This window comes from Molothrus ater, chromosome 10 (genome assembly GCF_012460135.2).
Source record: "Molothrus ater isolate BHLD 08-10-18 breed brown headed cowbird chromosome 10, BPBGC_Mater_1.1, whole genome shotgun sequence".
Taxonomy (NCBI): domain Eukaryota; kingdom Metazoa; phylum Chordata; class Aves; order Passeriformes; family Icteridae; genus Molothrus; species Molothrus ater.
In genome coordinates, this window is record NC_050487.2 from 16,951,228 (window position 1) to 16,978,997 (window position 27,770).

The following is a 27,770-nucleotide window of genomic DNA, read 5'->3' on the forward strand; positions in this document are numbered from 1 at the left end:
GTGATTCCCATCTGGCCTTCCACTAACAGTTTCATTGCCAGGGAAATCAGATGTTCCCAGCACACTGAGGTTAGAAGAGCTAAAAAACAAGAGTAGAGATGGAAGACAGAGATACTAAAACTTCAACCACATATAAAGGGAAGCAAGACTTCCATACAGGATGATCACACCCAGTGCTGCACTGGGCCAGCTAAAATCATTCATCTGTGTTTCTTGTTTCAAAACTAGAACAGAAGCTAGGATGCCTGAGAGCTAGCTACCACCTCACCAGGCACCTACTGCATTTCAGGTACAAACAGAAAGACTGCTCAGTCCCTTCTTGCCTTCTTATGGCCTCACTAACCTCACAGTGCCACTGAACAGCACAGGTTCCTGAGGGATTATGGAGAGTTTGCTCCGAAGATCTGCCAAGCCAATGTCATTTATTTTCACTCCATCAATTTTAATGCAGCCTCCAGACAGTTCAACAAGACGAAAGAGTGCCATTCCAAGGGAAGACTTCCCTAAAAATGAGATAGGAAAAACATGACTGCTATGGAATCATAATGGTTTTTCAGATGAGAAAGCATTTTAAAAGCTGTCCACATCTAAGAAAAGTTTTAAAATACCAAAAAGTCCTGGTAAGCAATGCTCTGGTAAGTTCTGAGGTTCAGCATTTAATTTTCTGAGCAATTGTGGGGGTAGCTCCTAATTTCTCCTCAATAAAGCTATGCCTGGAGTGCTGCCCTAACCCCACTGCCAAAACCCTGCCATGAAAACCCAATACAGCAATATAAATTACTTATTTAGAAACTCATTTTGAGGTTGATTTAAGTCATCTCACAAACAGGGGTTTGGATTCTTCACATTACAGAGTTCTGAGATGGTTCAGAGCCAAACCTGCCTGCAGCATCAGTACAGAATCTTTCAAGAGAGTCAGAGAAGCTGCAGTGGGCACATTGTAGGCACCAATCTGTGCTGGTCAGTGCTTTGGGGAGTTAAATATGATCAACATACTGGCTCAAGCATAGTAGGATATCCCTGTGCTTTAAATGGAAATTTGCTTTCACCATTGTTAACAGGGATCTTGCTTATGTACAGACACGAATGGAAACCTCTACTGACAGTGCTCAAGCCCTCCTGTGCAACCAACTTACTCAAACACAGGGACAACCAATATGACTGCCCCAATCCATTCTGTAAAGGTAATATTTAACTCTGCTTTGTGTTTTTCCTTACCTGAGCCTGTCCTCCCCACAATGCCAATCTTTTCCTTGGGTTTGATGGTAAAGGACACTTTTTTAAGTACTAGAGGGAGGTTCTCTCGGTACCGCATCTCTGCATTTTCAAAAACAACTTCACCTTCCTGTGGCCAGTCCAGAGGAGGAGTTTTGTTCTTAATTCGAGCAGGAGCTTCCAGGGAAAGCGTCTTTTAACAAAAATACAGAAGTTCAGTTTCCAGTAAACAAAGCCCCAAAGGAAAATTATCAGCTACAGCTTTCAGCAGTTCTTCCCTGCAGACTCAGCCCAGATCATTTATGGCAGTTTCATGATGAGCTGTTTGGCTGGATGTGGGCCCAGTGGTTCAGAAATTTGCTGTATTACACTGACCACACTGTTAATTCCCCTCCTGTTGCCTCAGTAATGACATCAGTCCTTCTATACAAAAGTGGTTTTCATCAATGGAATTCAAAATGTATTTTAGGCCGACTGTTTATCAGCACAATCCTATTGAGTTTCATGGCACTCCAAAGACTGGATGCAAAATCTGGTGCATTTCTATGCCTCATTTGCTATGCCATACCAGGGTCACCACTGTTGATTTTGACACAGAAGAGAATGTTCAAGTAACATTAAATGCCACCGTCTTCCTTCTCCTCATGTTTCCCTGTCCTACTGAATCACTGAATCAGTCCCTTCCAGCCTGCTCACTTTTGCTATTTCACTTTGCCCCTTACTGAGCAGTTCACAGATGAAACAGAAAAGCAGAACCTCTGAAAGCCAAACACAAGTCTTTATAGCATGTTTACAGTGAAGTCAAGGTCACTTTCCCATACTTGGCACAAGCACCCTCAAAGAATGGCAGCAATCCCATCATGGGGTTCACCTCATGTAACTGAACCAGGCCATGACAAGTCCTTATAGTCTCTACAAAGAGAGATCTCTACAAATGCTATAAAACAGCATTTCTGGAGTGTGATTTTTCTCACTCTAATATAAATACTTGGAACAGATAATAAATTGCCCTCTAGAGACACCCATTTCCTACAATGACCATAGAGAGATCCCACAGGGATGGCAGTTGTAGACATCTGCAATATCTAGTTAGAGGCAGATTAATTGTACACCAGGGGTTTGAGAGAAAAACAGCCATCTGCTATGATAGTGCTCCCATTCCTTGAGCTTGGTGCTCAAAACAGCAACCTTGAGCCCCCACTGAAAAAGCCAAGCCTGGGTCTTGGAAAGACCCAGGACCTGAATGGTGTTTCACCAGCCACCCACGCTTCACTTCAGCTTCAAACTAGTTTTACAGTTTCATAAATGGCTGTCTAGAGATCAATATTTTTTAAAAATCACAGATAGTGTTGCTTGATAGTGATACAGAATGAGAGACAATTTTTAAAAAACCCCAAACAACAGCCTACAACTGTAGGTTTTGCCACTAAGGGCCTGACTGATAAACCCATCTCAGCCCAGTGGGAGATACAATATTTGGCACAGTTGTCAAGTTGTGTGGTCACCAAGTCTTCCATATGCAGAAATTTTCTACTTAGATGCCTCCAGAGGATTTAACTGGGGGAGTGGACAGGTTTGGGGCTTTTGTCTTCTCTGGTTTTTAATCTGTAGATTAAATCCACACACTTTAAGAAAGCCACAATATCAACTACTAAATAGCCCAGATTTACCAAATAAATAAATGTATCTCCCTCTGAGGTTCACAGGAAACATTAAATAGAAAAGCCTTTCACCCCACACACCAGACCCAGTAGGAGGCTTTCTCCTGGCTGTGCTTTCCCCACTGACCCATGCCCAGTTCTGCACACACAAATCCCAGTTACAAAGAAAGGGTTACAGATAATCAGAGCAGCTTGCTAAGCACTTAGCCTGGCATTTATCATGTTCAGCTGAGCACATTTCTCATGTTTGCAGTAAGAGCATTCCCTTGACTTTTCAAGCATACAGAAATTATATTACATAAGACAGCTGTGGAAAAGCAGGCTTATTAGGCTGAAGTGGAATTATTTGTAGATAAAGTAACAAACAGTTATCTGTGTTTAAATGAAGGAATTCCATTAGGTTTGGAATGAAGGATGCCAGAACACCATCCTTTTGCTGCAAAATAGTGTTTTGAATCCCCAGTTACCCCTTTCACACACTCCACTCTTTACTGTGAGTGTCAGCAAACTTCCAATAGCTTATGTAAACCAGCAATGCCTCCAAGTTTAGTTACCTACCAGCTCTGGGGCCATTCAGCCCCCCAGTGCTGATACATGTGCTTCACAAAACAAACTCACTCTGCAGTGTTACAGCACAGGCTTTAGTGCCTTTCCAAGATCAGGAATGTACATTCTGTACCAGGGCAGACTATGGCTGAGGCCAGCAATGTAACAAACACAAAATTGCACAACAGGCAGTTGAATGCAGTCCTACCTTGATATAGTGGTCAATCCTCTCCACTGAGGTGAAGCGAGCTTCTGTCTCTGAAGCCAGTCTGACTGTAAACTGGAATAACCCTGTTAGCTGAAGAGGTGAAAGAAAACAGATTTTTAGAGCTGTGACTTGTTATTGAATTAAGAGATTAACATGGCCAGGAGGATCAGGGCAGTAACTGTACTTGGGACTGAAGAGGTCACACCTTGAACCCTGTGTTCAGTTTTGGGCCCCTCACCACAACAGATATTGAGGTGCTGGAACATGTCCAGAGAAAGGCAACGGAGCTGGGGAAGGGTCTGGAGTCCTGTGAGGAGCAGCTGAGGGAGGTGGGGGGGCTCAGCCTGGAGAAGAGGAGGCTCAGGGGGCTCTTATCACTCTCTACAACTCTCTGAAAGGAGGGTGGAGTCAGGTGGGGTTTGCTCTCTTCTCCCACTTAACAAGGAATAGGACAAGAGGAAACAACTTCAATTTGTGCCAGAGGAGGTTTAGATTGGATGTTAGGAACATTTCTTCACAAAAAGAGCTGCCAAGCACTGAGACTACCAGGGGAGTGGTGGAGTCACCATCCCTGGAGGTATTTAAAAGTTGTGTAGATGTGGCACATGAGGACATGGTTTAGTGGTGGGTTTGGCATTGCTGAGGTAATAGTTGGACTCAACGACCTTATTGCTGTTTTCCAACCTAAAGAATTCTATGATATTTGATATTCTTGACATCAGGTACCATATAACTAAGGTCTTCAAGGCAAGTTAATTAAATAGTTCATTTTAAAATCACCATAATTTATGAATCCCTTGAGAAACCAGCAGCTTAGAAACTTTTCACAAGAGCAACAGCTTTAAGTATGAAGTGTCTAGGCTCTGTGATTTCCCCTCAGCACCACAAGGAGGCAGAAGAGGCCAAACAGCAGCTCCAACAGAGCGCTCAGAGCCCTGCAGCTCCTCTGAGCCAGCGCTGGACTCTGCTTGCTCATTAGCAACATCTACATTAAAAGAGAAATAAAGGATTACAGTATGTGGTCACACTCACCTGCACAGCATAGGAGATGGCCAGGCCAGCATAGGCAGGAGGGATCTGGCCATGCATCAGGACAATCATAAGGCCAGTGGTTGTGATCAGAGCAATGCTGATGATGTCCAGGCGCACGGCCAGCCAGCGCATGGCACAGCTGAACAAGTAAAACGGGGCCTGGTTGTCATCCAGCAGCTCCTGGTACCTGAAACAAACACAGCAAATGTTAGGGGACTCCATGAGCCTGATGTTCTGCAAATATCACACCTACTTAAACTCCTGTTCCAGTATCAGGATTCAGGATGAGAAGACTCATCACTGACCAAATTTCAAACCAAAACATAAGGCAGGGTTTGCAAACTTCCCCCACTACTGCTCTTCCCAGTTTTCCCTTACCCTTCCTTCTGTTCTCCCAGTTCCTTTCCCCAGAAAAGTAACTTTCAGTCATAGAGCCAATGATCCATCAGACTCCAGCAATAAATCCTTCTGAATGCCAGAAGCTGCTGCATTCAGCTTTGTGCTCCACCATTCCCAGATGGGTATCTAGACTGACCTGTGCAGAAATTCCTGTCCTTTGTGGTAGGCATGGATTGTGGAGAGACCCTGGATGCTAGATGTAATGTGAGACAAGAATGGAGACTGTGTGATGTTGTCCAGACGCTTGAGCTCTCGAATAAAGACTCTGGAAGGAAAGAAACTTTGAGTTTCATGCAGAACCACCATATGCCAACCACTACGTTGTACTTGAAGGTGAAAGTACCTTTTCAGCCAAAGTGCAGTGCACTTACCTAGACACAACATGCAGAACTGTGAACAGGACAATGAGGGGCCCCACTGCCACCAGGAACCAGGGGAAAACCCCAGAAATCACCCCCACACAGAAGAACACAAGGATGACATTCTGGATGAACATTTCCGCTTGAAATGGCAACCGAACGTCAACTGGGAAATGGAAGGAAAAGAGGAAGATCTTGAGTACAGATAACTAAAACAACCCATAGAAATCAATTCCAGCTCTACCTCAGTAACAAACACAGGGATTTCTTAGTTTATTCAAATTAAAAATGCACATTTTCACTGGGATGCTTTTACCTTCTGAGTTACTGGCAGTCTAATTATTCCCATTTACAGAAATATCACTGATTTAACTCTGACCTAATTATCACCTCTGCTGCACATCAGCTTCACTCCAATGTTTTAAGTTGCTCCTGCATTACCTGTTGAGAGCCCATGTGTAGCCTGGAGGTACAACAGCAGCAGCACATTTCCTTCTTCACAAGTGGATGCTCAGACCTGAGCTATCAGCTGCCTTCCAGAATCATAACCCAGGTATATCCCAAGTCCTGCTTTGTTTATTGCAAGTGCACATTTGGCAACAGACACAGGGTACAATCACCCCAACAGCAACAGACTGGAGAGTATTCAGGGCTTAACTGGGAGGTCTGAATGTGGGATTTACAGGGCACACAGGGAGAGATACCTTCATCCATGTCTTTGGAAAACCTGTTGAGGATCCTCCCAGTGGGTGTCGTGTCAAAGAACTTCATGGGGCTACGCAGAATCCGTCGGAAGAGCTCATCATGGAGCCTTGAGGATGCTCTGAGAGTTCCCTGACAATGCAGAAAACATTGCAGGGTTATAAAGCAGTGTTTGCCTTCCTGCCACGCAAATATTCTACTCTGTTTTTCTCTCCAACCATAGGAGGTTTTTTACTGCACTCTGTGCCTCCAGCCCATGGAGGAAGCTATTTGGGCAGAAGTTTAGCAGAAACATGGTGCAGCCTCAAGAGGTGGCTAAGGAAACATTACAATCCATGACTGACTTTGGTTCAAAAGTCTCTCAGGAGATGACCAAAAGAACCACAGTGACAGAAATTTGCAGAAGCAGGAGTAGGGGGGAGACAAACACCAGCATAGGCACCTACCTTTACAAAGACCACACCACGAACAGCTTTCAGGATCAACATCACTGCCATAGACAGTGCATAGATGCCAGCATAGTAATGCATGTGAGGGTTATCTTTCATACTGTTGCTTATGACAGTCTCATTTCCCACAGTCACCGTGGTGTTCTGCAGAAAATTCAAAGTTTCAGAGGTTGGTTAAGACAAGGATGAAGCATTTATACATTACATGTGGTAGAATTTAACTGCCTTGTGTGTTCTCCCACTATATTTGATATTTCTTCTTGAAACTACTTCAGTGACCACTGAATACTTCATAAACTTTTCCCTGGCAGAGATGTTTGACTTGCTGATCTGTAGCCCTTGATCTCTTTCCCTACAATATCTTCCAAAATACTACCACAATGCCTATTTCATTTGATTCCTAATCTCTCATTTCATCTCTTATTTCTCGTGTTCTTCTGAACAATGTCAGATACTTGGATGCCACCAAACAGACATATTCACCTTGGATAGATCTTTATCAAATACTTATTTCTGCCACTATGCAATAAATTCTTTACTGTCACACTGCTATACATTCTCATTTTCTCTTTTATTTTTCCTCTTTTAGTATGTTTAAGGACCTCATTGCTGATTCTAATATTGTTGTCCATCTGCACTTCATTATTTCATCTCTGGGATTAATACCTTGCTCTCTGTACCCCCACAAAAAAAACTCTTGCAGTTATATTTGGATTTTTAGATGCAACAAGACTTGAAAGCAAAGCCCTGAGAGTGGGAACAAGCCCAAACCTTCCCAAGTAATCAAAATCTCCAAAGCATTTCCAAAAGTCATCTGATTCAATTCTTACATATTTTAACAAAAATTGTCCGGTTACGTATAAGATCACACTTAAACAAAAAACACTAAAGTTAGCTTGTTGGCCCCTTTCATATTTTCACTTCCTTTTCTTAGACTAACCAAAAAAATGAACAAGAGGGCAGCATTAAACCACATGAGCTATTATATCTTTCTAATTACTGGAGCGCTCTTATTCTTGGAGATGAACTCCTTAGTGAGACCAACTCCTGGGGAGCCTTACAACTTATTTAAATTAGAAAGCACCATTTGGTCTCACAGGACTGCTTGGGATTAGTCAAGCAGAACACCCCAGCCCATTAGACACAAGAGTAGAAAAGCTTTTGAACTTACTCCACTGCCTTGCTTGATCCAGAAACTCAGCCACCAGTTGCTAAAGGCTGTACTGCCCACATTTAGCACAAACAGTGCCATGATGATGAGGAATGCAAAGGGGCCTCCAGCTGCCTGAATGTAGACACCATAAACAGACCAAGGGACAGAGCCTTTGCCTTTCTCTTCCAACTGCACCAACTGGCCTGTGAAAACAACAGAAGATGAAGAGAGAATGAGGAAAGCTCTTCCATGAAACTCCTATAAATTTGTGAACACTCACAAAATTAGTCTTTCAAACTGTGCAGAGTACTTTCAGAAACACACACTTCACACTTAGAACTCAGTGGTTCAAACAGTTTTTCAAGAAGTCACATTTCTTCTGCAGAATAATTTAAGTCATGGTACAGCTGAAAAAGCCTCATCAGCACAGACGTAAATGTTAGGCTGGGATCAGCCTCACTATTGCTTTTTAAACCATGGAGTTCAAAGCTAACATTAAACAGAGGTCAGACCTTCCCTTCATCCATAAATGCCATGTCCTGCCCAGGACTGAGTGCCAAGCTGTGCACATGGCCCTCTCAGGACAGGAGGGAGAGGTGGTGTGAGAGACAAGGCAGTACCAGCTCCTTTGTGCTAATGGCATCTGACTGAACCTAAAAACATTGTACAGGCACCCATGTTTAATGAATTAATGAATGTTCTTTGCCCACTGCCTGTCTCCTATCAACCACACTAAGTGATTAGGATTGAGACAACTTCCAAAACATGAGAGGTACATTAGCAATATACTTTGAAGCACATGTTTTGAGCTTATTAGAGTACAAAATAATTACAGCCAGAAATTTGATTACATAGTTACCCTCTTCTTCCTTCTTTACAACTTTCTCCTTCTTCACAGACCCTGTTTTGGTACTTTTATCCTGGGGCCTTTTCAAAGAATTGTTTGTGTTCTTCTTTATATTAATCTGCAAGAAACAATGACACTAAACAGAGGAGTTGGCTTTGACATTTTCATATCTAAACACAAACTTGTAATTATCTGCCACCTAAGGACAAAGGCTTTCAATAGCTCAGCATTCACATCAAGGAGGATATTAACTTCACGGTTACTACAGATGATTGCCAACTCTGGTGAATTAAATTCTCCTCCTCTATTAGCCTGAACTACTACCAACCTGTACAGGTAGAGTGCAAGGGTAATTTCCAGGATCAGTGAAATTATGACTGTACATGGTAGAGGAATTATATCTTTCTTGCAGTTGTGGGGATATCATCTCTCTATCCCTTGTAAAAATAACTCACATTTTTTTAAAGAGCCTTTTTTCCCCAAGCACCCTAGCACTTAGAGACATTTCATGAGAGCTTTCTTAAGAAAAGTCAGGTTAACTTGATCTTCCAGAAATCCAATATCCAAACACTAAAGTGACACACAACCACTGTTCTAAACCCAGCCATCTTTCCATAACTGGGAGTTACTGCCTGTTCAGAGTCAGCCTACATGGACTGAAACTTGCACACCATGTTCAGGGTTGCCTTCCCACACTTTACATGAGATCAAACCACAGAGAACCCAACTGATGATCCATTTATTCTTATCCCATAGGGAATGCAATTTAATGGTCTTTCCATGAGCTAATGTTTACAGCGACATTGAAGGTCAGCCAAGCATGAAGACTGGAGAATCTCCTGTTCACTATCATTTTATTAGTCTTTAAAATGGCAGAACTATTATCTTCATGCCTCAAAGGATATGCAGAGCAATGCATTATATCCTTTTGCTTCTTTCACAAATATCTCCCAGGAGAATGTGTCACCAAACTCCTTCTATATCTGTAATTCTTATAATGCTTTCTTCTCAGAAATGTTTTAAATGTCTCATGAGTAAGGAGCCTCTCATCTCTTAAAAAATAAACTGTTGATGTACTTTTAATCTTTTCTTTCTAAGAGAAAATGCACATAAAATTTAGACAAGTTATAAATCAAAATGCCAAGATCCTTACTCTAGAGATTAACTTCAGGAAACAAAGAGCAGAAGGGTGGGAAAAATTAAATTGCTGAAAATTTACATGTTGTTGTACTGAAGGTTTCTCGTTATTTTCTAGATTTACAATTTTTGCACCAACTGAAATACTAGAGCACATATTCAAATCTGCATTTACAGACTTTTTTCGTAACAGAAGTAGTGTCAAGGCAAAACATTTTTTCTCAAACTCCCCCAAAACACAGCATTTTCAGTTAGGCCTCCAAAATACTGTCACATCTAACTTTTGACAAGTTGTGTCACACCTGCTGTGTCTCAGTCACACTCCATTGAAAACATAGAAACAAGCCACTAAGAATTTTTTCAGATAAAGGTTGTTGAAGATCTGTGCTAATTCAGAGGTAAATTAAGGAGTGGAGTGTACAATAAGAGAAGAACTTCGTGCTCTGAGCATCACCAGGGGAGACCGTACAATATTTTCATAATTAACTCATGAGCTCATTGGCAGAGTCCTCTTTAGCACACATTCCCTAAAAACAAACTGTGACAAAGTACTAATGAAGCAGAGATTATCCTATAGGAAATCTATTGGTCAGATCAACACATGAAAAATGTGTGAAGCCATTTTCCACATTTCCAACAACATCACTTGGTTCACCTCAGAATAGTCAAGATTCAGAGCACTTTAAAATCAACAAGTACCTCAATATGTGGTGTTTCTCCCAGCTGTAGGCTATTAAAAATAGTTGCATAATCCCCATTTAAATTCATCAGTTCCTCATGACAGCCTCGCTCAGTAATGCAGCCTTCTTTCATGAAGATCACTTCATCACAGTCAACAAGATACTGGAGAGAGTGGCAGCAAGAACAAGTCTCTGTCACGATGTTCAATAACCAAACACTCCCACACAACCCTTCTCAGCAGCCTGTAGGCACTGGCACACAGCACACCTATGCCCACACAACAGACAGCTGATTTTCAGAGGTCCTGCTCTGACTAGAGCACCATGATTACTCACACTACACCAATAAAAAGTTTTTCTGTCCTATCAAAACCGATCTCTTCTGGAAGACATGACTCAGAATACTTAAGCACTGCAAATACTGATAGACTGAGCACTAATATTTCCATGCACAGAAGACAGCAAAAAAATCTCAGGTACATCAATTCTGATTTACTGACAACAAATATAACTGTTTTCTGCTGTGATGAAATAGCTTTATAGCAAGTTAGCAAAAGTATTTTTGAACAGGCATTTATTTCCCTGGTAAATTTTCTTTAGCCAAGGCTTACCAGTCCCAATTAAACACCAAGCAGCACTGGTATCAATCAATTAAATTGTGTTCAGTGCCCCTTTGCAAACCTAGTTTATAAATGTAAACCACACACTCTTTGGAAAGACAGGGTTGTCCTGTCACAGGTCAGGGCACAGAGATTTCCAGTATGAAGACAACTGATTAACAAACCATTTTGAGAAAGTCCAAGAAAGAAAGCATGGAAGATTCAGTACCTGAAGCTGATGTGTGATGAAAAGGACAGTCTTTGACTTCAGGTGCTTCCTTATTGCACTGTTAAAAATGTGATTTCCAACGTGAGCATCTAAGGCACTAAGGGGGTCATCGAGGATGTAAATGTCCCTGTCACTGTACAGGGCTCGAGCCAGACTGATTCTCTGACGCTGGCCCCCACTCAGGTTAGCCCCTCGTTCACCAATCTGCACAGAGACACACATCCATCATTTCTTCAGCACCATGCAACATAGATGAGCAGAATAAAGCAGACCATAATATTCCATTTTATATATTTGTATAGATATACTCCCCCATAACATTTTATATTAATACATATACGTATTCAAGTTTAAGTGTCCATTTTGTGACATGTGTTATACATTCAAACTCAAGGTGAACATGTTTGAAATGTGGCAGTACTTTCTTTGCTTATTTTACCTTTTATGAATTAACATAGCCATTTTTTTCTTAGCTATTTTAAATCAAGTTCAATTAGGTCCTGTTAAGGCAACTAAATTTACAACACAATAAAAAAAATTCCCAAACAGTCAACATCTGAGTAAAAAACAAGGTACAACTCCTAACAGCCCAGGGCCCACTAAGGTCGGCTCAAGAGAATGCATACAACAGCTTGGCTCATATGCACCCCAGAGTGATGTACCCTCATTCCAGTTTACCCTGCCAAATCAAAACTCTTTTCTCCACCTATAATTAAATTTAGTATAAGCAAAACATACCTCTGTCAGGTCCCCATTTGGAAGGATGGCCAGATCAGGCCTTAGACAGCAACCATTCAGTACAGTATTGTATCTGAAGAACAAGTAGATAAATAGTTAAGAACACTGATTTTCCCCACAACTATTTAACTAGTACAGCATTATATCATTTTCCACACTAATAGCAGATATTCCATCAGCCTAAAACAAGTCATCTGTCTTGGAGTCTCAGGAGAAAACTGAGGGTAATAATTAATCACCTACTTCAAAAGCATTGTGAGGACAATTTGTTTTCAGGGATAGTTGGCTAAGGGCCACAGGAAAGTCCCAAGTGGAGGGGGGCCATGGAAGATGACAGCACATTGCACACAGCAGTTGCTGTGTTTGAAGAGGGCAAGGCCAGGACAGCAAGAGCAAATACCACTTTAGAGCTGCTCACAGCAGCTGCTGGTTTTAACCACAGGTCCAGGATGAGGCCCAGCCTTGCTGCAAGGAGCAGGGCCAGGCACAATGACAGCCAGACAGCCACCAGCCACAGGGCCACATGCAAGAGGGGCAGGATCCTAAATGGGACTCAGAGGAGACTTAGAGACAGACTCCAGAAGAGCACAGAGGCTTTATCTGCAGTGTACTCTCCATTAAAGCTTTCCGACACTTGGGCCAAGAATTAGTGAGCTTTCATGACAACCAGCAAGCATCTGACAGACCTTTCCTCATCATAGTCCTTGCCAAAGAGGATGTTGTCCCGCAGAGTGGCGTTGAGGATCCAGGCCTGCTGGGCCACGTACGCGAAGGTGCCGCTCACCGCGATGCTGCCCTCCAACAGCGTCATCTGCAGTGACACACCAGCTGTGAGACCGTGCCACCCCATGCTCACAACACACTGCATTCTACAGAGCACAAATAAGTGAAACAGGAGGTGGGAAAGAAGAGCAGAAATACTCAAAACAGGATTTCTCACCTGTCCTAAAATTGCTGAGATAAGTGAAGTTTTTCCGCTCCCCACACTGCCACAAATTCCAACAAGTTTTCCCTACACAGAAAGGAAAAAAAATATGGTTCTCATTTCTTACATTCATCTTCCCTTTCAGAATTCAGACTACCTTTAGTTCCTCTGAGAGGACAGTTGGATATAAATGACAGCTCTGAAGTGACATAACAGACAAAAAAAGCAACAGTCAGCATCATAACGCTCAAATTGTATACGGTGAATGCAATCCCACAGTGAAATAAAACTGAAATCAACTCTACAGGTAAAAATAAAGGTGTTTGAAGATCAGCTTCCTTCTTGCTACGGTTACAGGCCCAGAGGAGCAAAAAACCAAAAGCACCAAGGCCTGCCTGAACAGAATGCACCGAGACACTTTTGAGAGTGATAAGGAAAGAGGAAAAGTCTGAAAGAAAAGAGAATTAAGCATATATGGGTCCAGTCAAACTCCTTGCCAATTAGATCCAGTTTGCTAGAGAACGTGTACCAAGAAAATACTAGAATTCAGTCACTTCGAAGAATTTCTCTGTGATAGAATGAGTGGGTTAATACCCACATTAAACAATTAACTTATTAAAACTATTTTTATTCCTTTTGTAAAAAATGTAAAATGAACAAGAAAGGTATATAGACACTTGTGGAACACATTGCTGGCCTTCTCCTGATAGCAGAGAAAGACAAAAACAGGGGGTTTTTTGACTCCTGAGACAAAACCAGCCTTTACACTGCACTCCTACTTTAGGCAATTTTTTAAACTATATGCATTCTCCCCCAGAGTTTAATACAGGTATTTTTACTGTTTAAAATAGCTTAAACTATGCCTCTATTTGTATAACTACATAAGACAATTTAACCATGAATATATGGATCCCATTATTACAACATCCAACTGCCAGACTGCAATGCTTTTGTATGTGTAGATAATGTCATGTATTAAGTTCAATGTTTTTTCTTTGACATCTTACATGCTTTTACCCACCTTGGAGCAATAGCTCCAAATGCTTCTACAACTCTTGAAAACCTGCATCCACCTCTACAAGAATTCTCAAGGAAGAAAATTGCACATTTTTCAATGAAAAGCACTATTATGCTCCATTGGAACACCTAATCACCCAAAATGCTCACCCAGAACACAGATAAAACTGCAAAATTATCAAACTACTGCAGGAGCACTCTGTTCACCAGCAGCCCTGGTACCTGGTGCTCTGCAGATTCTCTGAGCTCAGTGGCTCACACACTGTCCTAGGAGCTGCAAACCCCTCAGCTGGATGTGGAAGCTATACAGCCTGCCCTTGTTTCACAGGCTGTTTGCAAAGATGTAGCTGCTAAAATGGCACAGCTGTTTACAGCAAGATCAGACACTGCATCCTGGATACTGCAGTTGCCATGGATATTACAGGAGTGCACAAAAGCAATATGCTCCATTTCATGCAAAATGAAACAGCACACAGCTCTGTTCCAGGGGGCAGCTATAATGAGGCCTTTGAAAAGCTCAGATTTCCTCCTTTCATTTCTTCTTACCTTTTCTATCTCCAAGTCAATGTTGTACAGAGTCCTCTGAAGCCGAAGGCTGACCAGGTGGATGATTTTGTGCTCCTCTTCGGGGCTGTGATGGTCATCACTGTCCACTAGAAGATGGCCCTTCTGCTCTGCCAGCACAGCTTGCTGTCCCTCATTCTGTAGCTTCATTTTCTCTTTCTTGCTCTTGGTGACTTTCTTGTCTTTTTTCACTTTGGGGGTCAACTTTGGTGAGCTCTGGACGCTGGCGTGGGAGAAGTCCCAAGCCAAGGTAGCATTTTTCACCTCTATCGCGGTGTGAGGATTGGCTGGTTTTTTCTTTATCATATGAACCTCTTCCATTAGAAATAAACTCTGATAGGAGTTGTGAGAGAGGTGTAAAGATGAGACACCTGATCAAGACTGGGAGACAAGCCTACGGCACACTCACGCAGCAAAACACATCAGGCTATATAGTAGGAGGAAGCTGAAGAGCAAAAGGTGGCTCATTAGTGTAAACTAACTCCAGGTCTGCTAAGTGGCTGGGGCATTCCTGGATGTGGTGGAAGCACCTGGATACACTTGACTTTCCACAGAACTGCAATACTCTGGATGTGATGTGACAGGCACTTCTTCCTTTGACACTGTTTGCAACTGCAGCTCTGTGTGTTGCAGATTAAAAACAGGTGAGCAGAACACACAGCTGGGAGAGGAGAGGTCACTTGGGACAAAGTGACTGACTTGTTCTGCACACCAACTCATTATGGAAGGAGACAGAAGGGCTTTTAACTTGAGCCTTTACCCATCAACTTTTCTGCTGGAAAAAGTCATCTTGCATAAGTTTAGCTGATCTATCTCAGGCTGCTTGGCAAGAAGAAGTCAGTCAACTGTATCACGTTTTCCACCACATCCATCAGTATTTACAATCAACAGATCAGGAAGACATTTTTTCACACAGTTTAATTACAAGATAAAATGTTTGCCACTTACACAATTTGTTTTAAACCAAGTAGTTGTTTTTTTATGACTAAAACTTCTCAATTCCCAGCCTTATTTATTCTTGCAATTGCTATGTCTGAATCACACATTCATAACAAAGCTCATACTCATTTACAGAGCAAACAAGTCAATAAAATTTTTACTGTGATGTCAGAGTATTCTCACCTTATGTTACATTTCCTACACAATTTATAGGCAAACTGGGAAAAATTCCATTTCCTTTTACTTCTCATCCCTCCCACAAAACTCCCTTTAGTGCACTTAGATTTAAGCAAGACTGATTTTAGGCTCACTCAGAAGATGAAGCAAAATTGCTTAAAAGCAATGGAATCTCAAAATCACTCTACAGATCCTGGCTTTCTCATACAGAGGTTTATTTCATGAATGCCTTGCACAGAATCCATGTATCTGTCAGTGCTTGTGAAGGTTTCCATTTGGAAAGTGCTGTTTTCCATTCTGGAAATTTCCACAATGTGTAATGCACTGTTATCTTCAAGAGACAAGACAAAGTAAAGGTCTCCCCTCTGAGTTCATAAAGTACACACAGTGTATTCATCCTCCAATCCCCGTGATGGGAGATAAGATTGTTCATTATCAGGGTTTTACATTTTCTGCCATAGATGTGTTTTGCCAGATCACAACTCATTTTACTGATATAGAGGAATTTCAGTCACTTAATCTGGTCTGGAAATATAAAACCTCAGGGTTCTATGACCACAGATAAAACCCCACTGTTTTTTATCAACCTGCTTACCTAACACCTGGTATTTTCAAAAAGCTTTATTAGCAAAGCATAAAATTTCATTGTACACATGTTGCAGTCTTTTCATATAGATGTTCTTAAAACGGAGTTAAAATAATACCGTGAGCCATTGAGTCCTTCACTCTTCTGTCTTCCTGTAGCCAACTTCAAAATCATAAAATCTTTGAATCAGACTATTTTGCTTCTCACACTGGTATTATTTATTTTGAACTGCTAATATTCCTTCACTACATTTATATCTCTTGCAGAATCAAATAATCTAGAATGCTAAGTGTAAAGAAATATAACTTCTCTGCCATTAAAATCATGTTACCTTCCAAGTGTTCCCTTTGCATCTACTGAACACATACAACACTCCACACTTACAGAGAAAACTGTGAGGCCAAATGACTGCTTACCTTAAATCTGTCAACAGAAACAGATGCCTCAGACAGAGACTTCACTGAGAACGGAGTTACTTTGAGAGCAAAAGTCATTGAGTTAAAGACAGTGACCACTGTGAATGCCTAAAAATGAGAAAAGGAAAATAATCACACTTGGATACAACATTCTAACAGCTCCAGCCTTCTAAAAGCTGAAATGGCACAGCAGCAAGTCAAAACCATAGAAAAGGCCCAGTCCAAGAACAACCATTTAAATATCCAACATCCAATTCTCAAACAGCAAATCTACCCAACTCCTTCTCTAGTGCTTTTAACAGACCATGACAACTTGTTCTGTTTGCAGGTCAAATTCCACATTAACCTACTAGTGAAGGCACAAATTCAAATCCTATTTTTAGACATTTGTACTGTTTGCATCCAAGCACACCTCAAAACAAAAACATACAGTAATCCCCAATGCAGGAGGACTTATTTATATTCAGCCCAAAACCTGTTCTGAGGAAGGTCAGGACAAAAGAGCACCTAGAGCCTTTTTGTGCAAAATATAAGACTCCACCTGCTGCTGTCACAGCCATAATTCACTTCTGTGAGCCAGGATACAGCCTGGCCACATGGGCACAGCCACACAAGAAATGGCTCAGCACAAAAGCTACAGAAGCAAAAGCATAAAGAATATTTTCAACAGCTTACCTGAGCTGCTGTAAGGTCATAGCCAAGGATCATATGGACAGAAAAGGTCACCACACTGGCAATGACAACAACAATGGGAGCCACTCCCACAGTGATGCTCTGGAAGTAGCCTGCACGCTCCAAGATTTTGCGTTCCTCCTCACGAATTTCTAGAGATACAAAGAGGGGCACCACATTTGAACTGTGATTCAGGGGGTACATCCACAAAACAGACAGTATCATAGCACTATAAACAGTGAGTAAGAGGCCTAACTCTACACTTCAGTGTTTATTACATTATAAACATTCTCATAAGGAAAGCAATTAAGGAGGAGGAAACTATAATGGTCTAATCTCCACACAAATAATAGGGATTTTTTAAGTGATAAAAGAGGAACAAAATTGAAAAACTTAAAATTAGTGTCATGCCACAAACATCATTACACTAGAAGGTGAAGTTTTAGAAGCAGGTCTGTTTGTCCAACCCACTGTCCATAACACAGAGGAGCCTGAAGGATGACAGTTCTTACACTGCTTGTACAGCAGCACCTACAGCACAAAGTCAGGATGCACAAGGCTACAAAGTAGTGGGGCATCTGCAGCAAAGGAGACATTCACAGACTGTGGGAACTCACTTTGAACATTCTGAGAAAATGGTTTGACCCAGGCATACATTTTAATGAATTTAATGTAATTAAGAACTTCATTCATCTTTTGCACACGTTCATCTGTTGTTGCTACGCATTTTCTTCTGAAATAAGCTGTGAGGCGCGACACAAACATCTGAAACAAAAAACACCATGAAACATTAATGGCAACTCGGGGAAAGCAAGTACCTTAAATTCCTAATTACCAGAGAAAATGAATTTTTAATCTGAAAAGGGGATTCAGGGACAGGGCCAGGAAACTGCTGCCCTAACATAAAACTCAGGCTGGGAACATCATTCATTTCCTCCTGCCCCATCTGCAGCAAGCACTAGACCTGTGAGAGCAAATTTCAACAAAAATTTGAGAGAATAAAGGTGTGCACTTTTACCAGTATTGATTAGTACTAGTTCAGTTAAAGTTTCTGAAGCACAAAGTTAACCTGAAGACACATGAAGTTGACCCCCACTTTAGCCAGACTTTTAACCTGATTCTGTAAGGCAAATCAGGACTTTGCCCAGTCAGATCAATTTCTCATCCATGCCAGTGCTATGAAGGTAGCAAACCAGTTTTTAACATTTTTACTAAACTAATCTAAAACCAGAAAGTTGTGTTTGATATGTTTTAAAAGTATCTGCTAACTCTTACATTCATCCCATTCCTGGTCTGAAATTCAAACCCAACACACTACTTCAGGAAGTCTTAGGCCCTTGCCTTTCTTCACACACTTGCCAACTCTTTTGAAGTACCCATCAATAAAGGAGGACTGCTGGAAAGAACTGGAAAACATGTTCAAACTCCACTCCTCATTCCCCTCTAAAATGCAACTCCCACTACACAATCCTTAATTTTGGCCAGATCAATTGGACCACAGTGAACCTCACAGTATTCAGCCTCCATAGTTTATAAAACATGTATAATGAATACAGTGGCAAGTCTTCAGTATTCTGCAGTTTCATTGAGCTATGAATATTAGTCTCAGCCAAATCTATCAGCTTTCCTATCCCCATTTTCTAATTTTATCACTTTGAGCTTCCTGATTCCATATTTCTGCTTCATACACTATCTTGTAAATGCCTTCAATAAAGTGCAATGCTATAAACTGGCTAAACCTAGCACATTTCAAAATCTTCTATTCAGAACTATACATTTCTCTGGCCTAAGAAAAATGAAGTAAGTGTTAACTCTCTCCAACTCACCATTGCTGGGTAAAAGAGGATGAAGACAGCAGATCCCAAGAAGCCTGTTGGACCCAGAATAATCACATTATAAACCATTCCCAAGATGGCCACAATAGGGCCTCCAGCCAACAAACTGCCAACTGCTGCAGCTTCAAACATCCTCTGACCATCATTGGAACAAACATTTATGAGCTGAAAAACAGAACAGATCATTTAGATTTAAGGCACAGCTCGTTCTCAAAGGAATGTATTACACATCCCTTTTCACATTGCCATTCCCAAAACAAGGCTGCAGCTTACCTCTCCAAGAGACTTCTCCTTGATGTTCTTCAGCTTAAGGATTTTCTTGAAGGCCATGGTCAGGACAGCCCCGCGCAGTCTGACCCCCGTGCGATAGTTGAGCGCCCAGGTTAGTGCCAGGGACCACGATCGCACCACTTCCGTCATAAAGATGCCAAAAACTAAAAACAAGCTGTACTGCAGGTTGGACTCACTCTGCTGGGTATACTCCAAGAGGTGTTTCACAACGAAGGCCTACAGGAAGAAATGCAAGCTTGCATGAACACCCCATCGCCCCAGAAGACCATACAACAACTTTATGTTAAGTTAGAAATAAGTAGGCTACTTTGCTTTTAAAAGAGCCATTTGATATAGAAAGCATCTTCTTTCCAGAAGTAAAAGGTGTCAATACAAGAAGTACTGTAACACAAGCCCTGCTGAGAGCCAAGCACTGAGTCAAATTTAGTAAGTAAAGAGAGTTTAATTTGGAACCATATTCCTCGCAGCACGCTCCTAATCCTCCGTGTCTTCTAACTTAACATAAATGTGTCAGTTAGCTGAAAGCAATGCATTATCATATAGAAGAGTTTTAAAATATAGTCACTACTTATAACATCTGCACACATTAAGAAACATTCCTTTACGTGACATTAAGACCTTTTTTATTTTATCTTTGGTTTGCTTCAAACGTGCTTATTTGATAAAAAGGAACAATGTACCTACAGTTGTAGAGGGGAAGAGTGAGAAGGACATTTGCAAAACATTCCTGGAAATAAACATCAGCAGTTTAATAGTAAAGAAAAAAACAAGCAGAAAGCACAAGGTACACAATACCACAAATCATTGGGGATGGGGAGGGAAAAAAAAAAAAGACAAAAAAATTAACCATTCAATCCCTCCCCATACCCTCTTCCCCCAAAAACAAACACTTTACCTCAGGAATCACATTTCAAACATCACCTGCAGAAAGAGGACAGCCCCCACAACCACCAATTCCCAACTCCAGCTCTTTGTGGTCCAAGGGCACAATATAACATCATACAATTCACAACCACCAGCATTGAATATTATTAACTGTGAAACAATAGGCTTTTATTTGAAATGAAGTGTCATCTTAAATGGTAACAACTCAAGAACACTATACAACAGGTAGACCATTGTATAAACATACAATCTGCACATACAGGATAATTATAAAGGGCTAATATCTAACAGTCAGTCTTAGCTTCTAGCAAATTAGATTTAAATCTATACACAAAATTATAAAGATACAAAAACAGAATGGTATTTGTTCACGGAGTCCAAAAGAAGTCAAACTTGAAGGTACCAACAGAGGAGGTTTCTGAGGCTGCACAAATTCTGAAATCTGGTTTCAAAAGTATCCTACAGTAAGGCTTCACAGACAGCAAGAGACTTCCTAGAGAGCTTTTCAACAAATGATGCTTTAAAATACTGGTGCTTTCGATATACTAGCACAGAGTAGAGAATTACCTTAGCCCACAAGAAAAATCAACAAAAAATCTGAGACCAAAGAAAATATTTGAGAAGCCTTTCACATCATAGTCCGTTGAAGTCCTCTTGGCTAAATCATGTTTTGCAAGTAGGAGTTCTATATAGTTTGAAGAGAGAGGAAAAAAACAAAACGCCACAACTCCAGCAAAGGTTTTGATAGCTACAGCCCAGCACCAAATATCAAAACAAAAAAGGAGATCAAATTCATCTGTTCAGAGGAAAATAATTCTGTACATCAGAACCAAGGAAACATGCTGTAAATAATTTTGCTCTTTTTCACAGGTGTGAATTAAAGCCAGATGCCCATCAGATTCTAGAATGGCCACTGAGAAAATTTACATACCGACCACTGAACAAATGTGAGGAGCTCACATTCACAGATCTATTGCGTTCCAACTTTCTCCTGATTTGACTTAATTTTACATCGACTGTTTGGATCACAACTGCATACAGTTGGTCTGCAGTTACTGTGGAGATTACTGACTTCTTTTTCCAGTATTCAATCCAACATATGCAACTGAGTCACTGAGCAATTGGGGTGAAAATCCCCTTTTTTCCTCACGAGCTGTAACTCAGCATGGTCGCAGACTGCAAGCATTTTCTCACACACCACAGCATTGCTGAAAGTCTCCAAGAGAGGATGTATAAAGATAGCAGATGTTTCCTGGGGTCTCATTCCTCCCAAAACTTTAGTGCAATTTTGCAGCACTATTTTATAGATTCAGCATCTCCAATGATGAAATAGAGACCAGCTTACATTATACCCCAATTTATTTTTGTTCCAGAAGAAAGAAAAGAGGAAACAGCAGATTAAAGAATTTTGAAAAGAGAGGGGAAAAAAGTCACAGAAAATTAACATTTACATCTGAACAAGTACTATTCAAATTCATATTAGTTTAATGAAAAGAATCCAGCATAAAGTTATTTACAAAACAAAAACATTACAGCATATAAACTAATCTAAGGGGGGAGAGAGCTCCTGTGGCTATTACCGCAGTGGTTGGTACAAGCTGCTGGGCTGTCTTAAGCATTCCCATGGAATAAACATTACCTTACCTTTGCTCTTGGCGGTGGCTCTGGCCAGCAGGAATGCCTCATCCTGACGCAGAAAACAGCCATCCTGAAAATGCTGAAGAACAGCTTCTGTCACTGGTCCCACTGCAGTGCCGGCGTCCCTGCTGCAGCCGGCGCGCCCCAGCACGGGGCAGGCTGCAGCCGGAGCCAACGGGGAAACTGGAACACTTACCTCCCACAGCTTACCACTCCCCCCTCCAGTAACTGACCAAAGTGTCAAGCTGTGCTCCACTAAAATAGCAAGTTTCCCCATCTCCCAAAAGGGAAGAATAGCTCTGAACAGTAGCAAACAGGTACATTGTTCAGACCTGGAGTTAAACCAATTATGTTTCATAATGAAGAAACCTCTTTGCTCCTCCACCAGAACTTGGAAGTTTTGGTAGCTGATCAAATAGTAGCAAGTATTTATTGGAGATAAATAATGTATCACCTATACTAGTACATTCTGATGGTTATTACAAGGCAGTCTGACACATGCAGCTGACTCACCAGGTTTAGGTTCTGTGCCAGATGCAAAATGTATCAAAATAAAAAAAGAGGAAGACCCTTGAAGGATCTGATACCAAAAAAAAACACCCAACCAAAGCAAAAGAGTCCACACAGGCAGTCTGGAACAACTCCTTTCCAGTTATAACCATCACAATGCTCATTAGCAAAGCCACAGCCATTTGCTGGCATTTTAAGATCATAGACATTCAATTTAAATTTTTAAAGTTTAATATAGTGTTTAACTCCACTTTTATAATTTTCCTCCAATACATGAGGTCAAGTCAAGTGCTTTTCCTGATCTCCCTTCTCACCTTCAGGTGACTGAAAAGGGGTAGCAATACAAGAAAGCATGATACTTCTGAGGAGACAGCATAGGCATATCCCTGAGGCATGCCATTTTTAAAAACAGGGAGGAGGGATGGTAAGGACTTATTTTCATGCCAAATGGTAGAACCAAAAATGAATTAGGCCTTATTCAGAAAAATGAATAAGGTTGTCTGTAAATGGGCAACTGTCTGTAGATAATTTTAAGTTACCCATATCAAGCATCAATTGCAGCAGCAGCCCCCAACATAATCAAGCTGGTTTGTTTTCTCCCTTCCCCTCTGGCTCTCTCTCATTCAGCAGTTTGGCTGAGACAAATTGAGACCATTACACTACAGAAATTAGGGGTAACCCTGCTGCAAGTTCTTTGCTAATGATAAAAGAAGCTCCTCAAGCCCTGTAGTGAAACAATGACAGAAGCTCTTCTTGGGAAAAGCTAGTGCTGTTAAAACCTTAATCATAATTTATTGTTAATTACCAAAGTATGTTCATGTATTTTATTATAAAAACAACTATAAAATATTACAAAGAAAACAATACCACAGAAACATTCATTGTTATTCATATTACATGAAACAAGGCAAACTTTAAGAAGACTTAAAAAACAGAACATCATTTTTTGATAAGACATTGAAAAGCAGGAGAACATTTTAAAAAGACATTTCACCTAACAGTGCACCCAAGTGTACTTACCCAAGAAATGAACCTCCAGCTTACCAGCACACAAACGTGTACTACTAGCAGTAATACTGCTCCTACTCCTCAAGGGAAATGTGTAGAGAATAAATTTAGTCAAAATTTCAACTTTAAATCTGCACAGCACGTGCAACAAACAGGTGACAAAAAATGGCGTGAATGTCAAGTCCCATGTTGTTATCTTCAATAACGACCCTCAGCAACAAACAGCAGCCGTTCCTAGAGGCAACAACGTTTTCTAACACTTCTACCTGAAACCTGTCTGGCCATTCTCTGTAGGATCAGTAAAGACTATGCCCACAGGCTTCTTGAGACCTGCTCACATTAGTTTTTAAGCAGTGCTCTCAGAATTGTTTCGGTCCGCTTCTCGAAGACTTATTAATGCCAATAATTTAAGATTAGGGTTTTATCAGACTGAATTTTATTCCAAGATAAATTTACAGAATTTCAAAGAGAAAAACAATTAGAAGACCTGCACATAAGAATCTTATGAAAAAAGCAAGTTATGCAGTTAAGCTTATGCAGTTAGGGAAGAACTTTAAACTATACTCAAAACCAAAGAGAAAAAACAAAAAGTCCATTTCCTCCAGGATACCTAAACTCCCCCTCCCTTCCCCAAGAACTTGCCTGGGTATTCAGCAACTGATCCATCAGCTGTAGGAATCCTATCTTGGATTATTGAATTGCTCTGGAATTTTACCCCAAGATTTCTAGCTAGTCAAAACGTTTAAGTGATTCTGCAATGAAACCTTAAGATTTTACAGTTGGCCACGAGATGGAGCCCTCTGGGGTCGTTAAAAAAAGGATGGATATTACTTACTGGTCCACTGAAACCCGCGAGCTGCGTGATCATCAGACACACTATGGAAAGGATGAGCCTGGTGCGGCAGAAAATCCACACAACCCTCCGGAGAGAAGCATCATCAGGCCCATTTTCTTTTAGTTCTTCCTGCCACAATCTTTCCAGCCTAAAAAAAAACCAGAAGACTTATGACATTTATTCATGTAATAAATTTTTCACTATGAGAGAAGGTACAGTCTCATACATACTTCTTTGTGAAAACTCTAAGTGCTTCCTAGCTCAGAACAACAAAAAATAATATTAAGAAAAATAACTACTCTCTGTGAGGTAAAGAGAAATATCTATGTAGTGTTACTTCCATAGGACAGAGGGATTAAAAACACAATGCTTTTTCTTTGCCTGGAGTTTCTTTGGCAGTCTTAATATACTGACAGTCTCTCTGCTGAACTGACTGAAGACTGCAGAGTCAAAACCTGAAGAAATTCTCATTAACCATAGAAGGTAAGCCTGATCAGAAGATCTGATCCACATTCAAGTCACCTCGCTACTGACAGTATCATTTCTCATTTTAGCACAAGAATTTTTCACTGTAGCCTTGAGAAAAAAATTTGTTTTAATAGAAAACCAGATTAAAGACATGCAAAATCAGAATAATTGTAAGACACTCCTAAAGATATAATCCCCTAATTTCACTGAAATCGACAAAGCTACAGAAACTGTGCTGAATGAGAAAGCTGTCTCTGAAAGATGAAAGTGAATTCCACCATTCTGAGAAAGGCGAAACAAAATGTCAGTGCTGTTCTTCTAGGGCAACACTATACCATTGCCTGCATGTAATAACCTAATAAATGGAAACAAGAAAATAATAATGAACTGCATGTCTTTACCTTCTGCAGTTGACATCTGAAGACTCATGCCTTGATAAAGACCATACATCATCCATAAACAATTCCCCTTTCTTGTATGCTCTGTGGGCCAAAGGTGTGAGCCAGGAGAAGGTCATGGAGGAAAAAAGCCCAGCATTATCAACCGGGTGCTGGTGTCTAAAAGAATTAAAGAAAAATCACAAACAAATGAAAAAGGAAACAGGAAATGTCAATCTTCAAGAAAAACAAAGCCTCCTCTCATTGAAAGCACTCAGAGTACCAAATGGTCCATGCCAGCCACACTTGCTAAACAAATTCTGATGTTTCCAGTACCAGTCAGCAGACCTACATCTGCAATTCTGCTTTGTCACTGGTTTGAAAAGCAAATGCTGTATGAGTTCTGTGGTAGCCTAAAGACGTACTTGGAAGTGGTCCGTATGGGTTTCAGTGCATTCAGACCATGGTGGTATTTGCCCTTGTGATGCTCTTCATCCAGCATTCTCAGCTGGGAATGCACAGAGATGTCCAGTGGCAGGCCCTCTGCCCGAGCTGCTGCTTCCAAGGCATCCTGGCATTCAATCTGCTTTTACAAGAAAGACAACAGATTCAGACTTCAAAACTACATTTGAAGTCCATGACTCCCATCTCCAGCAATTTTGCACCTCTTTCTTCTGCAAATTATTGTGCAACAATCACAGTCATTTCAATGTCTTAGACCACAGGCTTCATCCTGGCAGCAAAGCCATGGAAGGCACAGGTTCTAGATCTGTGTTAGACTGCTGCATTTGTAGAACAAATCAGTACCAGTATTGCACCTGTGCATTCAAAGGATAAATGGATAGACCAGACTAATCCTGCCACAGGAAATACGATAGAGAAAGATTACAACATCAAGTACCTATGACATCAGTTCAGGAAATCAATGACTGGCTTATGCAGTGAAATTAAGACATTTTCTTGATGAATTTACATCCTCTTAGTATAATTTAGATATTCTTATCCACAGAAAATACAAAGTATTTTCAGAATTCTACTAAAGTCCCTTCTTCAAAAACACTTTAGATTAAATTAAAAAAACCAAATATGCACTAAGTAGAATTGTACTTACTTTTATCATGTTTCCTGTTTTTTCACTTTTTCCCTAATCTAAATGTAACAAAAATGACAATTTTCTCTGCTCCCAGGCACAGTTTCTCAATGGCTCAGCAACTTTGGTAACAGCCACTTACTTAAAAGGCAAGCCTTATCTCGGGGAGGGTTTCCACAGCCCCAGGGAAAGGCAGACTTAAATGCTAATCCAAGAGGAGAAACAGCGGTGATACAGGATAGTCAAAATGTTGCAAAGTTCAAACAAATGTTTTGATGAGCAGCCAGACGTGGCAAAAGTACATAAGGAAAAGAGCCTGTTATCTGTACTGGCAGAGGGCCCTTGACTGGTTCTGTTAACTTCATGTGCCATTTATTGCAGGACCATGTTACCTGCTTGTATCCAGTTTATTGCAAATGAGCTAACTTGTAGAAAAAAAAAAATCTGAGAGAAAAATCTTCCTGAAGGTCTTACAAAGATACTATGATTCTACCTTTATTAGTTGACCTATCAGAGCCAAGTTAGCTTGTTTCCTTCAAAAGAATCAACTGTGATGCATTGAAGCCTCCAGCAAACACGAAATGCAAGCACTTGGTTTCTGACTTCCAAGCCTTGTAATTGTTTCTGGAAGTGTCACCATTTATCATGGTCTTTGTACTATGTTAACATGTAATAGTATAGCACACTAAGACACTGTTTCCACCCATGAGAAGGATGAGAACAGGAAACTGAAAATGTCATTAATCTGTCCTTTATTTACTTAACCAAATTACTGAATAGTGCCTAAGTATGGTGTCAACAATCCGTGGTTCTATCTCAAAAAACATATTTGCTAAGCTATCACCTAAAGCTATGGGAACAAAAGATAGCCGAATAACATGAAAACAAAAGAACATTAAAACCTTATGACACATGGAGTGACTCAAAAATACACAGTACTTGAAATCTGAATTAAAAGACTTCTCACTCAATTTATATAAAATTACTGACTCACTAAGGCAACACCGCCTTACTAAACCTATGCAAATCAGCATTAATAAGGGACCTGCCATAAACATCCCAAAGGAGTTAATAGCAGGGAAGAGTTCTGCACCACCTCATTTCTGGATACAGCAGAGGAATTTTTAACTGGTTGGTTGTGTTACTCCCACAAGAGGCCTGGGGCAGAACTGCCCAAACATCTTGTTGCTGATAACACACTTGTTTCTAAGTGATGCCATAAACTAGTTGTATAAACATTGCTTTTCAGAGCACACGAAAAAAGTGCCTATAAGTAAAAAAAAAAACTCTTCCAAAACAGAAAACACTATGTTGATGAGCATGAAAATAGGTTTTCACCCACTCAGAAATAAGAATAGCTTTTTAATAAGCAAGCACAAATTGCAAGGGGTTCAGGCAGTCCAAAGATAATATTCATAAACAATCACTGTGAACAATAATTAAACTCTTCAGAGTGGCTCAAGAGTTCTCTCAGCAAATGTGGAAAAGCTGCATTGATAAAGACAAGGGCACTGCCTTTATAATGTCTTGCCATAGAGACAAATACAAGCACAAACCCCTCACTGAGAGCACTGCTCATCTCC

At 40.7% G+C, this 27,770-nt stretch overlaps 1 protein-coding gene across 5 annotated transcripts in view; it reads right to left on the reverse strand.

The window, feature by feature from the left end:
• The window catches only part of ABCC5 (ATP binding cassette subfamily C member 5), a 67,653-nt gene that overhangs the window by 27,552 nt on the left and 12,331 nt on the right, over positions 1-27,770 (reverse strand). Inside the window, exons 3-26 of one of the 5 annotated variants that reach the window (XM_036388940.2) lie at positions 25,523-25,683; positions 25,122-25,277; positions 24,253-24,400; positions 19,359-19,592; positions 19,077-19,250; positions 17,868-18,015; positions 17,254-17,402; positions 16,579-16,686; positions 14,443-14,793; positions 12,895-12,966; positions 12,641-12,765; positions 11,955-12,027; positions 11,217-11,420; positions 10,408-10,551; positions 8,584-8,689; positions 7,743-7,927; positions 6,569-6,715; positions 6,125-6,254; positions 5,433-5,586; positions 5,198-5,326; positions 4,663-4,849; positions 3,631-3,720; positions 1,219-1,408; positions 344-503 (exon numbers count right to left, since the gene is read on the reverse strand). In XM_036388940.2, coding sequence (XP_036244833.2) covers positions 344-503; positions 1,219-1,408; positions 3,631-3,720; positions 4,663-4,849; positions 5,198-5,326; positions 5,433-5,586; positions 6,125-6,254; positions 6,569-6,715; positions 7,743-7,927; positions 8,584-8,689; positions 10,408-10,551; positions 11,217-11,420; positions 11,955-12,027; positions 12,641-12,765; positions 12,895-12,966; positions 14,443-14,793; positions 16,579-16,686; positions 17,254-17,402; positions 17,868-18,015; positions 19,077-19,250; positions 19,359-19,592; positions 24,253-24,400; positions 25,122-25,277; positions 25,523-25,683 — 3,725 coding nt within the window. Of the gene's footprint in view, positions 1-343; positions 504-1,218; positions 1,409-3,630; positions 3,721-4,662; positions 4,850-5,197; positions 5,327-5,432; positions 5,587-6,124; positions 6,255-6,568; positions 6,716-7,742; positions 7,928-8,583; positions 8,690-10,407; positions 10,552-11,216; positions 11,421-11,954; positions 12,028-12,640; positions 12,766-12,894; positions 12,967-14,442; positions 14,794-16,578; positions 16,687-17,253; positions 17,403-17,867; positions 18,016-19,076; positions 19,251-19,358; positions 19,593-20,056; positions 24,401-25,121; positions 25,278-25,522; positions 25,684-27,770 lie in introns of those variants that run through there. The other 4 variants (XM_036388941.2, XM_036388942.2, XM_036388944.2 and 1 more) reach the window with 4 other exon arrangements.